This window comes from Phycodurus eques, chromosome 3 (genome assembly GCF_024500275.1).
Source record: "Phycodurus eques isolate BA_2022a chromosome 3, UOR_Pequ_1.1, whole genome shotgun sequence".
NCBI classification, from domain to species: domain Eukaryota; kingdom Metazoa; phylum Chordata; class Actinopteri; order Syngnathiformes; family Syngnathidae; genus Phycodurus; species Phycodurus eques.
The window spans coordinates 10,304,728-10,322,513 of NC_084527.1; the positions used below are offsets into that span (position 1 = coordinate 10,304,728).

Sequence of the window (17,786 nt, forward strand, 5' to 3'; positions counted from 1 at the left end):
TGATAGACTACGGTCGGATCGCCGCCATAGGAACGGAACTTCGTCGTAAACTAAGGACCCCTCTATATGTAAGACGGCATACAGTTACCTCTCTTTCCAACCACTGGTAGAGCTGGTAACGTAGTTTTCCTCCATCCAGTTCATATCCTGTTGAAAGTGTCCTCAGCTCATTGGTCAGAATCTTCAAACAGGCAGTAAACTTCAGCTGTGCAACCAAGACGTCATCAGAAGGGTCAATGCAGTCACTGCTGTCCTCATTGTCCTCACTGTCCTCGTCCATCCCTGCCTCCATTGGAGGTAACATGCGGTTGTGCGTGTCGTGGAACACATTACTGTTATCTGCAGGTCTACAACTTTTACCATTTTTACTTTCCTCCTCCTCCTCATTGTCGTCGTCTTCGTCATCTTTGTCACTGTCCCACTTCAGCTCCAGGGGCTCATCTGGATGTAAGAGTGATGGCTGGCTCCAGTCAAAACTTAACACTGAATCAGACTGGCTGTTAGATAAGCTGTCCCCGCCTGACTCGTAGCCGTTCAGCGCAGGGTCAGACCAGTCCTGGTTTGACGTTGGCCCGTTTTTACTCCCAGCACTGAACTCAGAGGACTCCTGGTTGAGTTTGGAGCTTTTGCGGACTTTGGGCATCTTGGAAAGGACTTCCAGCGCCAGCATTGGGCAGCCTGCTTGCAGGTGAGCGTATGCGGCAGTGAAAAAGAGTCTTCTCTCCTCAAGGCTAATGGAGTCAGCTCTCCGACCTTCTGCGGTCAGGCTGACTTTCGCCTTTTCAGAAGAGCCGAAATGGCGACGGAGGAGGAGCGGGTGGGTACAGAGGTAGGTGTAAAAGTTGAAAACCTCGGCGTTACTTGAGGACACAGAACCTGTCACACACACACACACACACGCACACGACACATGAACTTGTCTCTTCTGTCAGTGTCAACTTTTAGCAGCCGTTAAGAGTTTGGGGTGATAGACAGTTTAGTCTCTTTTCACAAAAGCAGAATAAAGACGACTTGGGGGTTTTAAAGCATAAGGACATCACATTAATAATTAAGTCTTTGACTTTTGTCACACGATTGATGTTAAAATGCACTTCGATAATTTATAAAGGGTGTACCACAGGGACCTCAACCTGAGACTAAGACGGTTAATAAGCCTGTCTGGTTCATGTTGAGTTCAATTTAGCCATTTTTTCAAGATATCCTTGAAAGATTTATTAAATCAAATGTTTTTACGATCCAGTAGTGACATTATGCCTTAGTTGGAAAAATAGAGAGAAGATTTGGCAACTCATTCCAGTTTTTCTTTTTAACCTGCATTTGACAAAGACCATCCATCACAGAATGTTGGTCTACTTAACCTCGTCTTACCTGTTCTATTTGGATCAAACACCTTATTTCTATCACCAACGATGGTATTCAGCAAATATATCACTGTGTATAGTAGTTTTGAAGGAGCAGGAACTGAAGTAATGCCTCCTCTACCAGTCATCAGAAAACTCCTCCACATACCACAAATATTTAATACCAGTATGAGTTCTCATCAAATTAATTAGCTTGTGTTTTCTCACTTGAACGTGCCCACATTAGTTAGTCAGTACTGCACTATTGAGTAAATGCAATCATAAAGCCAATTAGCCGAGAAACACACGGCCGACATACCAGTATCAGTGGAACCTGACTTTGTTTTATTGGTAGTCTGCTCCAGCAGAGTGTCCAAAGCTTTGCTGTAGTCCTCCAGGACCCAGTGGGCCATGCTCCGTAAGAATGGATCCTGGTGCATCGGTATCTGAAATATGCAAAGGGACTTTTTAAATAAAAAAGCAAAGATAGCAGACGTTACGTTTATCGTTATCATGGATATACACTTTTTGTCTGCATCTCTGCAGTGTACTAGTCAAAAGAGCATTGGAGGATCAAAAGAACACCTGGTTGCACTCATTAAATGATTCTTTATCTTCCAGTGAAAAACAAGAGTCCCTGAAGCATGTGACATTGAGCACAGCACCTGTTTATCGTGTCCCAACACAGTGTCTCTGGAGGATCTTTTTGTAGGTGGATGCCGTCTCAAACTCTGACTCATATAATCTGGATATCACAAGAGCCAGCTGAAGGTCCTGCAGTTTTTCTAAACACACCTGAGAGAGGAAATAAACGATCACACTATAGTAAGTACCAAAAACTGTGAGAGAGTTTAATTTAAATACAAAAATTTAAACATAAAAAAACACCATGCTCCCTCAAAAGGTAAGATGAAGTGCTGTTTTTGTACTTGTCCTTACTACAGAGGTGTGAGGTGCATTTCAATAAGGCTACCTTTCAGCTAAAGAGACTAACCAAAATCAATGATAGCTCTTTGCCTGGACGAATCCTCATTTGAATGAAGTGCTAAAGAGAAGTCCTAGTTACTCATGCAGATTAAATAATATGACTCATTGCTTCGGGGACTTTGTAAACAGAAGTAACCTTCATGAATAAAGGTTAACCAAAGAGCTGTGCGTCTTTTGAGTAAATATGCAATACGCAGAAACACTAATATACAAAACACTGTATATACTGTAATTTATTGTGTATAATACGTATTTTCGCCCAGAAATTCATCAAAAGTTGACAGAATTTATTACACATAGTAATAAGGGAACATTTTATTTTCACATTGTATAAACTAGTGCTCTTCACAAATGGGTGGTGACACCGAATCTGCATTTTCGGATTCGAATCACACTACTGTATTTTCACGACCATAAGGCCCACTTAAAAGTTGTCAATTTTCTCCAAAATGGACGGGGGGGGCGCCTTATAATGTGGCACGCCTTATGTGTGCACCGAGTTCCAAAATCTATAAATGTTGTGTGATGAGTGTTCCGCTTGACTGACTGGGAGCATTTCCTGCCGACACGCTGCTTATACAGAGGAAAAGCGGATGTGGCTGAGGACAGCATGTGGACGTAAAGGGGGAAGAATGCGCGTGAAGGACGACGCTAAAGGCACGCCCCCAGTAGGTATATAGCGCCGGTCAAGCCAGCCTCCACTCGTGAAGTAGCAATCAAGCCAGCCGTCCCTAATTTTGTTCATACTAGGCATTACGGTAATAAGTCGCCAACTTGCGACGAAAACCACCTTCAAAATAAAAGTTTCCCAATTATACGGATGTCAATGTTCTTCGGTTAAGGAATGCAACCAGCAAGGTTAATTTGAATCTTGAGATGTATTAAAAATTTTTGTTTATTAGTTTTCGGAGACTTTTATTTTGAAATACAATATCAGATCTTCATCAAACCTCTTTTAGTGGAGTCCTTGGTGGTCTGTCACACAGATCTGGACTTGTCTTGCGTTACCAATGGGATTATGTTGGGGTGGCTTTGGCTCAGTAGGTAGAAAAGGTTCAAATCCCTGCTACGACTGTCCGCATGTCGAAGTGTCCTTGGGCAAGACACTGAACCCTAATTTGCTCCCAGTGGGCCTGTCAGCACCTCACATGGCAGCAGTCGCCCATTGGTTCATGAATGTGTGTGTGTGAATGTGAGGCTTTGTAAAGCGCTTTGGGCACTCTGATGATTTAGATAAAGTGTTATAGAAGTGCAGTCCATTTACCATTTATTTTTCCTAAGATATCAAATAAACTAAATGTTTTTAATGTATCTCAAGATTCAAATTAACTTTGCTGGTTGCATTCCTTGACCTATTTCCGTAATGCCTAGTATGAACAAAATTAGGGGCGACTGGCTTGACCGCAGTCGAAAACTGCACCTACGAAGAGACACGCTTACGAAGCACAGTTTAAACTGCAAGCTATCAGTTACGCGGAGGAACATGGGAATCGAGCTAGCCGCGAGAGAATTCAAGATCAACGAATCCATGGTTCGCAAGTGTAGGAAAGCAGGAAAACGAGCTTCGCCAAGTCAAGATGAAGCTGAGTTTGCGCGGAAAAAAAAAGAAAAACACAACGCGGAAACAAGACGAGGTGGCCCGAGTTGGAAGACCAACTCCAGCAATGGATTAATGAACTCCAACCGCTGGACATCCATGTAAACAGGGCGTTGTGGGAGCGATGGATGACAGATGGCGAACACAGTTTTACTAAGACTAGGAGGCAGCGCCGGGCGACTTGCGCCACAATTTGTGAACGGATTGTGGATGCTTGGGCTAACGTGTCTGCTTGCACTGTTGTTCGAACTTTCGTAAAAGCCGGAATCATTTCTGGAGGAGCCGCACGGCAACGAGACTGACTCGAACCTGGCGTGTTTGTTTGAGAATTTGCCCAGCTGTTCATTTCGGATACAGAAGATGAGGACTTTGATGGATTTGTGGATGAGGATTGCTAAAAAAAATAACGTGAAAATAAATACTTCAATAAAGCACAACCGAACTCAGTTTTGCTCCCGCTGCATTTTTAAAAACATTGTTTTAGCGTGCGTGCATGCATGCTACCGTATGTTTTACCATGCCTGCGCCCAATAATACGGTGCACCTTATGTATGTGTTAAATACAGAAATAGACCCCGTAACTGAGACTCCGCCTTTTAATACGGTGCGCCCTATGTTCGTGAAAATACGGTACTTGCTTTATTCTAACAAGAACTACATTGCTGCCACGCCGCATTTACTTAAAAGAATACCAAATATTTCACGTTTAGCCTTTGTTTATGGCTGCTGCCATTATGACTTACTGCGCATGTGCATATGTGCAGTTGTACAGTAGCTACCGTAGTCTTGCAGGTGATCATGCATCATGGATACATGTAACCCTCTACCGTGACGATGATCTCCACGGAAGGAGACTTCCAATTTCTGTGCCCGAGGAGCTGCAACGATTTTCATGGCAGATGGCAATCACGACAGAATGAAACGGAGAATGATGAGCCAGATTCTTTCAACACATCGCGAAAGACGATTGACGAGAGCTAGCCAGCTAGCTAAAGGTGGCAGATGTTTCCAGCCAGACAAAAATTTGTTTGACACCCTTGCGTGTAGTGTATTGCACATGAGAAATTACAGTATTTACTATTCCACACAGCCACTCAAAACAGAACTTCAGAGGACATGACATAACAAAATTGTTGATTGCATTGTGCAGAAAGCTGCTGAGATACGTAGATATATTTGTGACTTTGTGACTAATGTTTAGCTTGTGGCTGAAGGCCTTTGTAGTCATATTATTCACAGCTGCACTTCTCAGGTTTAAGATTCACTTGCCTCTACTGCATCCTTAAGGGAACCAGCTAAAAGGAAGAAGGCTGCTGAATGATGAAACCGCTGCTTCCCCAACAGAGAGAAGGCATTTTTCAAAGCTGCTTTCCTCCATCGGTCTTCACTGAAGTTGTTGCGGAAAAATTCAGTCATTTTGGCATTCTTCTGTGATCTGGAGGTTAAATTAATCTTGTGTCACTGGTCTCAAATGAAGCATGAGTTGACTCATTCGAAATGTGATGCACGAGTTTCACATCCAAAAATTCTACCTGTAAAGTCCCCAGACCACTGCCTTCTTCTTCATTGCCAGGTAAAATATGGCTACATCCAAAGGATCATTACTTCTCTGAAAAGTGGCCTTAGCAACCTGACAAAGGAAAGAAACAACACAGGCTCACATTCTGGTACAGTTATATCCACAAATTACAGCTTTATGTGTGAGAGAGAGTATTGTTTTGGATTATGTACAGTATGTTGTTCATAGTCACCTCAGTAGATAACCATTCATTTGTTGAGGAGGCACTTGACAGGTTGAAACAAACAGTGGTGTGATTATTTACTAATGCGGTTTGCTTACGAGCGCTTAAATCCGAACCTGGAACGAAACTGCGTAAAGAGAATGGTCTCAGTCCACTTGCAAATGATAATTGTAATTTTTTTACTTCCATCAGCAACAACAGCTACAGTAGAGTAGGGCCTGATCCCAAATAGCAGGTGCAAAATTGAGTGTTCACTCACTCTAATGGATTATGTGCATTTGTTGGCAAAAGGTGTAAAAGTGGTGGAAACTGACAAAGTTTTGATAGTTTTCACCATGGAAAATGTAATAGAACAAAATGAAGTGAAAATTTGAAATAATTTTGTTTCGATAACTTTTGGGAAGGCAACAACCACAAAAAAGTCCTGAGCCAACATTTTACAGAAACCCCACGAAAACCATGGTTTCTACTCCAGTCATGGTTTCCACTCCCAGTAACTTTGTTGTCATAGCTGCTGCCAGTGACTTTCATTCCTGCCCCCGCCTTTCCCGGCAACTTTTGTTCCCGTTCCCATCACTGGAAGCGGTGGGGGAGCTCCCGCTCCTGTTCCTGCCCAATCCTGTGATTAATAGGGAAATTCACTTCCACGGGACCAGGTGGGAATCACGAAAAAGTCTCAGCCTCTAGTTGGAATTGGATGCATATGTTCATTCTGCGTAACATGGTGTTTAAAACTTTGAACAGCACATCTGAAAAACTGCTCTGGGAGAGGCCAGAACCAATTGCCACAGTGTGATGAATGTAGAGTTGAAGTTTTGTCATATGAGATGTGGCATGACTGCTTCTTGTGACTGGCTCCAAGTCAGCCCCTAGATCAGACAGAAGCTCCAAAAATGGCATTCCTGAACAGATGATATGTTGTAACAATCTTCGTTTGTGCCATTTCAAAAACGTTTACAGGAGCGGAAAAGTTCTCCCTGCCATCTCTCATTTTGCCAGCGCTAAGCTGGCACCACTGTGCGTGCTGGTTTGCACCTGCCTTTCAGACTCGCTCTTTAAAGATGCAATGTCAGCCATTGCAATTCATCTCAGGTGTGATAAGTCACGTTAGGCATGCTTAGTTAATCAATTTACATATAGTTCTCCATTTTGCACTGTTTGGCAGAGGCAATCCTGGGTGCGCCTGGTTAGTAGATCATCTTATAAATCTGTTTACGTGACCATTGATCAATCAAGTTCTCGCCCATTTTGCATGTGAAAACCTTAGTAAATCAGGCCCTTAGGCCCCAAAGAAAACATCCAAAACCACAAATATTGTGAAAAGGAAAAAGGAAATGTGCCATTTCGATAATTGTTTGACAGGTCAGCTACTTGGCGGCAGGGTGATTGACTGGTTGGCATATCTGTCTCACAGTTCAGTGGCCATGGGTTCAAATCCGGGCTCCGGCCTTCATGTGTGGAGTTTGCCTGTTCTCCCCATGCCTGAGTGGGTTTTCTCCAGATTCTCGAGTTTTTTCCCACAGTCAAAAAATATGCATGCTAAGTTAAATGACAACGCAAAATTGTCCGTAGGTGTGGATGTTTGAGTGTGATGTGGATGCTTATTTGTGCCATGCAACTGGCTGGCAACCAGTTCGCCTAAGGTCAGCTGGGATAGGCTCCAGCAAACTCGTGACCCTTGTGAGAACAAGCGGTACAGAAAATGGATAGATGGACGTGTCTGCTATGCAAATTGAAATATTGAGGTCCGGACCGTCGCCGTGAGAAATCTTTTTCAATCAGACCCCTCCGAATTTTAATTGAAGATCCCTGCCCTAGACATTCATAATGATCCCTGAATGCCTTCTCACCTTCTCAATGCTTCTGCGAAGCTTGTTAGTGCTCCGAAGCCACCAGCCCACACCCATGGAACGTAGCTCAGGCCAGGTGGGCTCTCCCTGGTGGAGGGCAGGCAGCATGTGAAGCAGCTCCTCTTCAGCTTCAGAGTGGAAAGCCCAAGCATAGTGACATGTCGATAGGCCTGTACAGGAGGACAAAAGATCAAGGAGCTATTGACTTGCAAGAATGTTAACATGTTTAAGTGTAGATGAGCTGCATTTTGTAACTTTTTTTTACTCCACAGCTATAGAGCGTAATACCCTGTTCAAGGGTAGCTTTACTGTGGCAGTTAAGCGTGATGAAAACTCTCTCTCACTGAGACTATATTCAAGGTTTACAACAGAGCTACAGTCACTATTTTTCAGCTTTTATTCACCTCAAACTCGACACAGTAACTGGAACAAGAAGATAGAAAGAGCCCAGTTCAGCTCGTTAACCGGTACATTAGGGCAACTAGTGCTTTTGAATCAGGGAGACCAAAATGGTTTGGGTTTGCACCTTGTCTCATGGGGGAGATATTTAAGGGCAGAGTGCAAAGATTTAAACATTTTCTTTTTTACAAACGCTAACTGCCATTTTGAGGTGATCTTATAGCATTTATACAGCAGTTTAAGCGATAAATATAACTAAAATTTGTCGTCTGCATTTTGAACCTGACTCGTCTACCCATCTTGTGCTATCGTTGAATAGTTTCAGCTGTAACGTAACAAATGGCACAGCCGCCGTTCATTTGGTGTTAGCACGCACGCATGCATGCACACAGCCACATCCTTCAGTTTATTGCCGCATATTTTGCTATTCTACAATGTTTTATAATGTGGCACCAGGTTGTACTAATGATACGGGCAGTGATAAGAGTTTAAGCATTCCAAGCAATAAAATAACAATAGCGGGGGGTGGGAAGCTCCACACTGGCGATAAAGTATAAATACATTTCGAACTGTCGCGTTTTCTGAAACATTTAGCAGAAAGTATTGGATACAGGGCCCAACTTCAAATCGGGCTGAAACCAGCTGTGATGACAATGATTTTCCCTTTGACAATTGTGTCTTCAACCCGGACACCGGCTGCCATGGTAGTGGGAAAAGGAGCACATACAGGAAGCATGTAAGGACTTCTTTGCATTGACTACGACTACAATATCGGTGGTGATTATGCACTGCGCATTAGAAATTTATCAAAATCATTTGCAGTTACACTTTAAAACAAAATCAGCTGTCTGTTTACCTTTAATTTAAGGTTGACTGATCATGACTGTGTAGCATTTTAACCCCCGACAAACTGCTGGAGCAAATATACATTTATAAATATATGTATATATACATATACATACCAGTCTGTATTTCCAAACCGCTCTGTGCGATAGTGTCCCCTTTTCAAGCGTCCTACGTTGCATTGAACCAGTTTCACTTTCAAGATATCTGTGTAGCTGTTAAATGTACCCACTAGCAGCTGTCAAAGACAGGCTCTGACATCCTGATCGGCTAAACCATATAGGGTTTGACCAAAAGTCTACTTTCCGTCGGGTTCTGTGTAGAGTATATAAAACCCCTTCTGCTCGTATTCCAAAACATAGCTCCCCATTCAAAGTACATGCAGGATGCTAATGATAAACATTACATCACTTGAGGTAGCCTTTACGGTGGATAGAGTAACTACACCGAGGATGTCTCAAAATTGGTAGGAAATGTATGGTTAACAACTTGCTGTCAATGATGTGTATGTATTACAAAACATTAATGCAAATATGAATTTATACCGACCACCATAAAACCCTTGCACTCTTGACCTTGAAAATTTATTGAAGGCCACTCTGCCACGTTACCTTGTCGGAGCAGCTGTGCTCTGTGGGCTGGTGGCAGAGAGGTAGAGAGGAAGGTGTGTAGTCTGACAGCAAGCAAAAACTTCAGACCGCAGTCATCCAGTGTCTCTCCACCTACATAGACAATAATCAATAGCACATTTCAAAATATTGCCACAGGATGTTCTGGAATGGCTTACTCATCCAAGGCAAGACTATCGATTGACTTCATCTTGTGCCCTCACTCCAAAGCAGTACCTTTACTCTGGTCCTGGGTGTCTTTCAGGTCTGTGCTGGTTGTTGCAATGGTGTCAGCCAGTGCCATGAGAGACATCTGCTCCATGCGAGTTAAGCCTGGCAAACTAGAATGGAGGAGATGACTAGACAGAACTTGGGCATGCTCTGGCCCAAAGTATGTGGGGCTGTACTGGGACAAGTCAATGACCTATAGCCAGGATAAAAATGCATGTGTCAAATTTCAGTGTCAATTAAAACTATGCATTATAATTTTTAGGAATTTTCCTTATCAAAAGCCGACCTTGTTCCCAGCTTCTTCTTGCACATCCTGATCCAGAGGATCCAATTCAGCAATGCTGGGTGTGTGAAATAACTCATCGTAAGCATCCGTGTGACTGGATCCATGCCCGCTGTCACCACTCACACTGCCCACTTTTTCTATGGGAAAACAAAATGGAAACTCAATTACGCGAGACATTCTCCTCTTGCCAAAATCTCCTACGGCCAAGCTGAGAAAACGGATCAATTTAATTACAGTATCACCAGCAGAGAAACTTGAACATGATATGTTCTGCTATTACATTACCATAGCCCAAAAGGACAACAAAATGCTGCTTTTAACACCGGTTTGTTTGAACATAAATGCATGCCCACATAGTGAATACTGACCAGGCTTTGAGGGTGTGTCCTCATCAGCTGCAAGAAGGGCATAGAGAGGAAGCGGAGGAATGGAGCTGATCTCTGTGTAGTCCGGTGTGGAATTCTCATCCTTGCCAAACATCTTCCTTTCCCTGGCGGTGCTCCCTCCCGCACTGATCGTTCGAGAGCGTAGACGTTTTTCTGCGTTGGTGGCGTTGTCTTTAAGAGCCACGATTTCCCCAGCTATGCATTTCACCAGGTGGGAGAGGATGGCTTTGGCACGGTGAACCTTAGGTGACACCCAAAAACTTTTGTTTCCTTTCACAGTAAAAATCAAAACATGAACAAACAGTGTTGCCTTATAACAATGACTTCCATCCACTGTGCCCCGGCACATTAGTGAGACATCAACAGGTGGGCCGTGGGAAATTATCCAGTTTCACTTAATTGGTCTGAAAATTATTTGACAGATAATGTATCTTTGTTCATCTATCTGTGCAAGCGACGTATGGTGACAGGAAAAACAATTAAATGCTTTTCCATTAGATGGCAAAAGTTAGTTAACCTGTTTGTCCGTCATTAAGTATAGATGTACAGTATATTATTTTTGTGACATTTTTGTACAGTGGTATTGCCGTGAATTTTTTTTAGTGTTGGTAAACCCTCAAGAAACACACAAATATAATAGAAATGGATGGTTGTAGACAAACAATGTATACCACCAGGCTGTAGGCAGATTACAGTTTCATTAAACCTTTAAGAAAAATTCAACACATTTGCCAAACTTGAGGAAAGCGATTTTTGTATGACTACATAAAATGCGAGCAATAAAACCAATGTGTTGATGTGGGATACAATATACTCACTTTTCCTAGATCCATTAGCTCTAGTAATTGTACTGGGTGGTACTGGGGCAGCGTCGGAAAGAGCTGGTGAGCTGCTTCAAACAGTCCAGAATCTTCCATCTCCAAAGGAAGGTCGAAGGCCGTTCTCTTTCCACTGAGCTTCTGGGCCAGACTCATCATTGACCTTGTGAGGGCCTTTTTAGGAGGGGCCAGTAAGGACGTGGGAGGCCCAGGACTGAGCCCATTCTCTTGGCTTTGTCTAACGGCTGATACAACGGAGGACACACTGCTGCAGATATCTGTGTCCATGGCAGCATTGGGTTTTGGGGATGCTGGGGGCTGCCACTGGGAGTAGACATGCATCTCACAGTCCATACCTACCACCAAGATGCCATCGCGTACCCAGGAGAGGGAGACTGGGATGGGCGGTGAGCCTTCAACAGAAGAGACGAGGTTGACAGATCTAAGCAGAACCAGGCGTGACAAGCTTTGGTTTCGACTGCCATCAGATGTTAGACAAAGTTCAGGAGGCTTGCCAGAGAGGCGGCCATATATATAAATCTTTGTTCCTATGCCTACAGTAAGAACATGTGATCCATCCTCTTGGGAGACCCAGTCTAAGTGAACCAAATTCCTCTGAGTAGAACCAAGGCAGTGCTCAATAGGCAAAGACAAGTCTATGTGGCCACATGGAGATGTGGTGTTGCTAGGATCTGTTCTATCCAAGACTATAGTCTGCTCTAGAATCCATTGTGAACCACCTGTGGATTCACACTGGAAGATGCCGATGTAGACCAGCTGTTCTCTGGCACTTGCTAGGGAAGGCCCTGGAAACACATTTGGACTGTGCTGCACACGTTACGGTAGGAGTGACGTGATGGTTTATGTTGGTGTCGTACAAATAAGGTGAAGAAGCCAGGGCGGGAGGGCAAGTCAGAACTGTGTGAGAGTTTAGCTGAGGTGTCAAGTTCAGAGGTGTTTCTGGCGTCGTCTGCCAGTAGGCAACTGCCATCCGCCCAGTGTGACAGCAGCTGACCTGAACGGGGCGACCTGGCACGCTCACAGCACTGCAATTGGGAAGCCTCTCTTCCACCAGGAGAGGCCACTCCTCCCACTGATACACCAGCTTTTCATTACAGGAGGTCTCAGATGCCGTGACATTACACCTCCAGAAGCACACTCTTCCATCAGAACATGAAGTAGCGAGGAGGTATGGCACACGGCCTGCTGGCAGGGAACATGATGCACTGAGATGACCTAGAAGGAGAGTCAGAGTAAGTGGAAGCTAATAAGTACAATTACAGTAATCACACCGAGCCTTGCTGCAAATAGTGACAAAACTGTCCCCATCCCTACATTTTTTTTTACAATGACCTATATTAATTGTTAAACCGTAAATATACCACAAAGCATGATCCCAAAACAGTATAATATAATTTCAAACTCATTTTACATTACCCTTAAAAATGAATGGCTTACAAACAACTCTAAAAATTTACATGCACTAGACTCTCTATAATAACCCAGGTTAAACTTTCCCAACATAGAAAGCTTGGTTCTCATATTCTGTCACTTCAACGTACTTCCTTGGACCAATTACTATACTACTTTCCTATTTAGACAGGACTTTGGCACCATCATGTGGCATCTTAGGATGGTTCAAAAAGTGCACAAACCATAAATATGAGAGATTTTCAGCTGATAACGAACGATAGGTTGAGAAAAAATGCAAATGGGTGAAAATTGAACCACAAATGTGCATGGGGTTACAGTATGAGTGCGTACTGAATTTGTCATGTATACAATATGCGGCTGCTCACCTGCTGAGGGTGTAACGCTGATAGCCTCCACCCCTACTGGCAGAGGCAATTCTTGGGCTGTAGAGTCGCTGTGTGGTTAGGCAAAGGCGACATGCGCTCTGCAGATTGGACGTGCAGGGTATACTCTTCTGAATTATCGGCGAACTGAAGGTATCAAAGTTAAACTGAGAGCGGCTGGTTGAAGAAGCTGTGGGGGAGTCTCGTGGTGAGAAAGTCTCATCTGCGGGTACGAAAACAGCAAACGTCTATCTCTTTTTATCAAATGTTTCTCAGAAATTCAGTACACTTTAACCCATTACAGGAAGCTTGCTAAAACACGGTGTTCCAAAAAAATCTGACCTCAATTGAAATACATCTGACTAACTGCATGTCCTAGTCAAATGAAATCAAATAGGCTTGATTTATCAAAATACCAAGGTTATACTTAAACGGATATATATTTTATAACAGATTTCACAAACGCTCAATATGCACAGCGCCTGTGGCACGGTGATATTTTTCTTTTTGCCTTCCTCTTTTCTGTGCCATGTCAAAATCTGTTTTCCTTCTCCTTTGTGTATTTTTATTCAGCATATTTTAACACATCAAACATATTTTCATTGCTGGTGTTAGATCCATTTCTATGCTGCTGCTTACAGGACACTAGAACACACAAACTAGCTTTTGATTGTTAAAACTGACCACACTATGTTATGAGCACACACACACGCACCACAGACATACCGATAACATTCAGACTGAGAGCAGGCGAGAACTGGTTTGATAAGGAGCCGCTGAAGGAACGGACTGTTATATGAAAAGGGGAGCTACCCCGCTTCCGGATCCCATGGGAGAAGGAAGAGCGATCAGCGTGCGCTGAATGCTTCAACTCGATCATAAATTTGTATTCTTGATTTTGTTGTATTAAATACTAAAAAGAAAGAAAAATTAAGTTTAAAAAAAAAAAATTCTTACAAATCTCATTTGAGTGAGAATTGGTTATGTTATTATATTATGAAATTAGGTGAACACCCTGTATATAAATTTAAACCTGAACAATATTTGCAGTACATTACAAGATGTATTATAAACTATACAATGCAATTATATATTTTTTTCTATTCCAATACTGTCTATTTTTCCAAACGAGGAGTCCCTTTTCTACACAAGATAAAAATATGGTTCCTTGCCAAACAAAGGATAAAAGGATAAGCTTTATTTATTGAAAACAGATTTTTACTAGATGGCCGAGAAGACTGGATAAAAGCACGCACCCATGGTGACGGGTTTAGCTGCGAGATGAAGATGCCACATCTGTAGGAGGGAGCGACCACTTGGGGTTAATTCAACAACCACGAGAAAAAAACTTGCAGCGAAGGTGGGCTTGTTATGGGCTGCAGGAAAGCATAGAAAATAATACACTGTATTAAGAGGTGAAGACAGAAGAGGTGAAAAAAAAAAAAACTTCCTGTGAGATATTAAATTGTATCTATACCAGAACAAGATGAATCCGTCATTTCCTGTGAGCTCTCACTGCCGAGTATTAGATCCTCCTCAAATACATGCAAGAGCTGTGTCTCCTTTCCCTGCTGTTGAGGACAAAAGCAACCATTAAGATACAGACACTAGATCCCAGGCTTCATCCACTGTGCAGCAGATGCACACTGACACATGATGTGTTAACATTACATACACAAACATAAATTCAAGGACGTTTCAGGGAACACGGGAGATTTTAGTTTTTTCTACGTGGTTGACAGAGAATCAAAGTTTCCTACTGATAGTTTCATGCCACACAACAGACTGGCAAATCAAAACATGTACGTTTGTATAACGACCTTTTTTCAAACATCAAATATTTGTCATCAACTTAAAATGTACTTCCTTTTTTCTTTTCCATGTGTAAATCATGTTTTATTCCTCATACTCCATTAATCATCCTCTTCCACAATATATAACTGAATGTGTACTTACAAAGTCAGTAACGGCATCCAGCTCAATGATACACCCTGGTTTTGCTGTCGACTGCTGACTGACGATGTTGAACACCTCGCCAACATATTTCTACAGTAAAATGGAAAAAATTAAACAGCAAGAATTTCCAATAGCAACAGTAAAGTATCTCAATGTTTCTGTGGTGAGGTCCAATGGGTAGACATGAATCAGATTTGTGTATCTTAAACTGCCTGAGCAGCATTGACGACACCCTGTGGAGAGTGGAATGGGCTGGTGGTAAACTTACTGATATCTCAGGATTGGAGAGCTCGCTGAGGAGTTTCTTGGCTTCAATAACTGCCTGATAAAGCCTGAGTGAGTGGCCGTCACTTGCAACAAAGCAGGCACTGGGAGAGTTACAATATACACCTGGCAGGAGAGAGAATTTTATTTATTTATTTACAATGTCACCTTTCACAGCATGCACAGCATGTTAAAATGAAATCCAAGGTTCTCTCGAGCAATACAGCACAAAAACATAAATGCACCAAGGTTTGTTTAATTTGAATGTATACCACTTTTCCACTACCGTACCATGTCTACTCACCTAGGTTTGGGAATGTTTTTCACTTCAAAACAGTACAGCTGAAATTGAAACTGAAAAAAAAAAAAAAAAAAAACAACTACCGCATTGATTGCACCAGGGATACGTCCAGACCCACCCGTAACAGGTTAAAATCCACAATAGCCTGGCTGACCAGGCAGTATAAATAGCGGCTGTGGCTAAGTCAGGTAGAGCGGGTCGTCCAGTCACCCAAGGGTCAGCGGTTTGAATTTAAATTGCTCCCAGTGTGCCTGGTAGCGCCCTCAATGGCAGCAGCCGCCCATTAGTGTACGAATGTGAGTGTGAATGGGTGAACGTGAGCCTTCGTAAACTCTTTGGAAGATGTTTCGATAAAAGCGCTATGTAATTGTACTCCATTTACCATTTGTAATACCTGGTTTTGCCAATGGATACATGTCATTGGGGAGAAAAGTTATTTAGGTACTGTGTAGTGGAAAACGTGTGAAAAAGTAATGTAAAGTAAAAGTAATGAAAATAACCCTGAGCAATTCCTGGCAGTTAAATAAAATGTCCATACCTAAACAGCTGCTGGGGATGAGTGTGGGCAGCCAGGCTATGTTAGAAAAAGCTGAGGCGTGAAGAGAATTGATCCGAGCCAACTCAGACACTCCGCCAGATAGGGACAGCGGCCCCACAGGGTCGACCCTCCACAAAATCAGCTCACTGTAGATTGCATTGGGATCCTGCGAAAAGCCCCCTAGGGACAACCGGCTGGGCCGCGAGCCATGGGTAGCAGAGAAGACCTCTGGCGGGGAGAGGATGTTGTCCGCCTCGGGGGACCTCAATGCATTGTGGTGTGAGGTGGTGAGGAGCAGAGGCAGTAAAGAGTGGCAGGCCAGGTCGTTTAAGTGGAAGCGATGGCCACAGTACCTTGACTTGTGAGACACGCTGAGCACCGTGGAGAAAGCAGAATCCTCTGCAAAACTCACGCCCCACTGGTTGAGGGAGCCGTCATCATGCTTTGAGATCATAAGCACGCTCGGGGTGAAAATGCTCAGTCTAAAACTGCTGCTTGGGGTGGCTTTGCCTTGACGTCCGTAACTTATAAGCGCAGATTTGGTTTGGGACAACGTATTCCCTGGTGGCCGTTGTCTGCCGTGTTGGATGGCCAAATCCACGTTCTTGTTGCAAGCATACATAACCACACTGTGACTGAGAGAGATGGCATCCCCTGCAGGAAACGCCACAGGGATACGGGACACAAACGACACCTGGGAAAAAGACAGGGACAAAATAGTACTAAATAAAATTTGTGACTCAGAGATGTCTATGAGAAGACCTCTGTCGTGTTTATGACGAGGCCTACTTATTTCTGAAATATTCAACTAACAATGAAACAAAAGAAGTGATTGTAAATGTGAAGACTGAAAGGATGTCTTTCTTTATCTAATTCTGTCTGGAGCTAAATTAAAATGGCTTTTCAACAATCAGTATGCACTTAAATCATAACATGTAATAGAATAAAAGCTGCCACTTTGAATGGTATCTTTAGTTATGCAGAGATTCTCACATTTCACGTCTAATACAAATAAATCGTGGGGCCTGAATTTGATGCGCTGCATATAATTAAGATTGCAATCATCTGAATGTGTGGATTAGACTATTAGAAGAAGAGCTGTGCCATCTTAGATGTCAGCTCAATTAACACCGTGATTGAGTAGAGTTATTTTTCCCTTAAGAAGCAATTGGGACTAGTGAATACATACACAATCAATTAAAAGGTTACTGAATGTGTCAGTTTGTAATACCAGGGTGAAGATAATTTAAATGTTAATATGGCTTGACAAGTACCTGAGCTTGTCTAAACATTCTGGGATGATATTCATCTATCCAGTCCACATTCCAAACCAACAGTGAGCCATCCACGGGATGGATGCTGAACAACATGTCTGCTCCTTTGTTCCACTCATCCAAAAGCACGTCCACTTGGTGCTCCATTGCTGCGAGAGAGAGCTCCATGGCATCGGGTCCTTGAGGGTCACTTGGCCTGCTACACTCTTCATCTTCAGAGTGATTCTCATTTTCAGGATCTAGATGAAAACCAAATGCGACCAGGAAGAAAAGGCAGAGTGAACACGAGAAACTGAATATGACCAGCTTCCTGATGTATGCGGCTTTAATTGCAGGTTAGTAATATTTTTCTCTACCTTCCTGAGAGTATTCATTCTGTTGCTCCAGGCTGCCACAAAACTGCTGCAGGAAGACTTCCATAGCCAACGTCAAGTGAAGCTCTTTGTTGTTGAGCCAATGGACAGTGAAAAAACCTCCGAGCTCCTCATCCTCCACGGAACTCAGGGACGATATGGAGGGAAGCAGTGGAATGTCTGCATTAGAGGAATATGTTAACGAAGTATATACAAC

The 17,786-nt window shown here is 43.0% G+C and overlaps 1 protein-coding gene across 1 annotated transcript in view; it reads right to left on the bottom strand.

Annotated features, from left to right (window-relative positions):
- The window catches only part of LOC133399935 (dmX-like protein 1), a 59,171-nt gene that overhangs the window by 26,127 nt on the left and 15,258 nt on the right, over positions 1 to 17,786 (bottom strand). Inside the window, 21 exon segments of the mRNA XM_061671980.1 lie at positions 89 to 876; positions 1,660 to 1,804; positions 2,001 to 2,135; positions 5,194 to 5,359; positions 5,457 to 5,554; positions 7,517 to 7,686; positions 9,370 to 9,480; positions 9,604 to 9,790; positions 9,884 to 10,020; positions 10,252 to 10,510; positions 11,088 to 11,897; positions 12,058 to 12,323; positions 12,887 to 12,941; positions 12,943 to 13,106; positions 14,140 to 14,259; positions 14,361 to 14,454; positions 14,840 to 14,929; positions 15,108 to 15,229; positions 15,943 to 16,636; positions 17,217 to 17,455; positions 17,573 to 17,749. Coding sequence (XP_061527964.1) covers positions 89 to 876; positions 1,660 to 1,804; positions 2,001 to 2,135; positions 5,194 to 5,359; positions 5,457 to 5,554; positions 7,517 to 7,686; positions 9,370 to 9,480; positions 9,604 to 9,790; positions 9,884 to 10,020; positions 10,252 to 10,510; positions 11,088 to 11,897; positions 12,058 to 12,323; positions 12,887 to 12,941; positions 12,943 to 13,106; positions 14,140 to 14,259; positions 14,361 to 14,454; positions 14,840 to 14,929; positions 15,108 to 15,229; positions 15,943 to 16,636; positions 17,217 to 17,455; positions 17,573 to 17,749 — 5,027 coding nt within the window.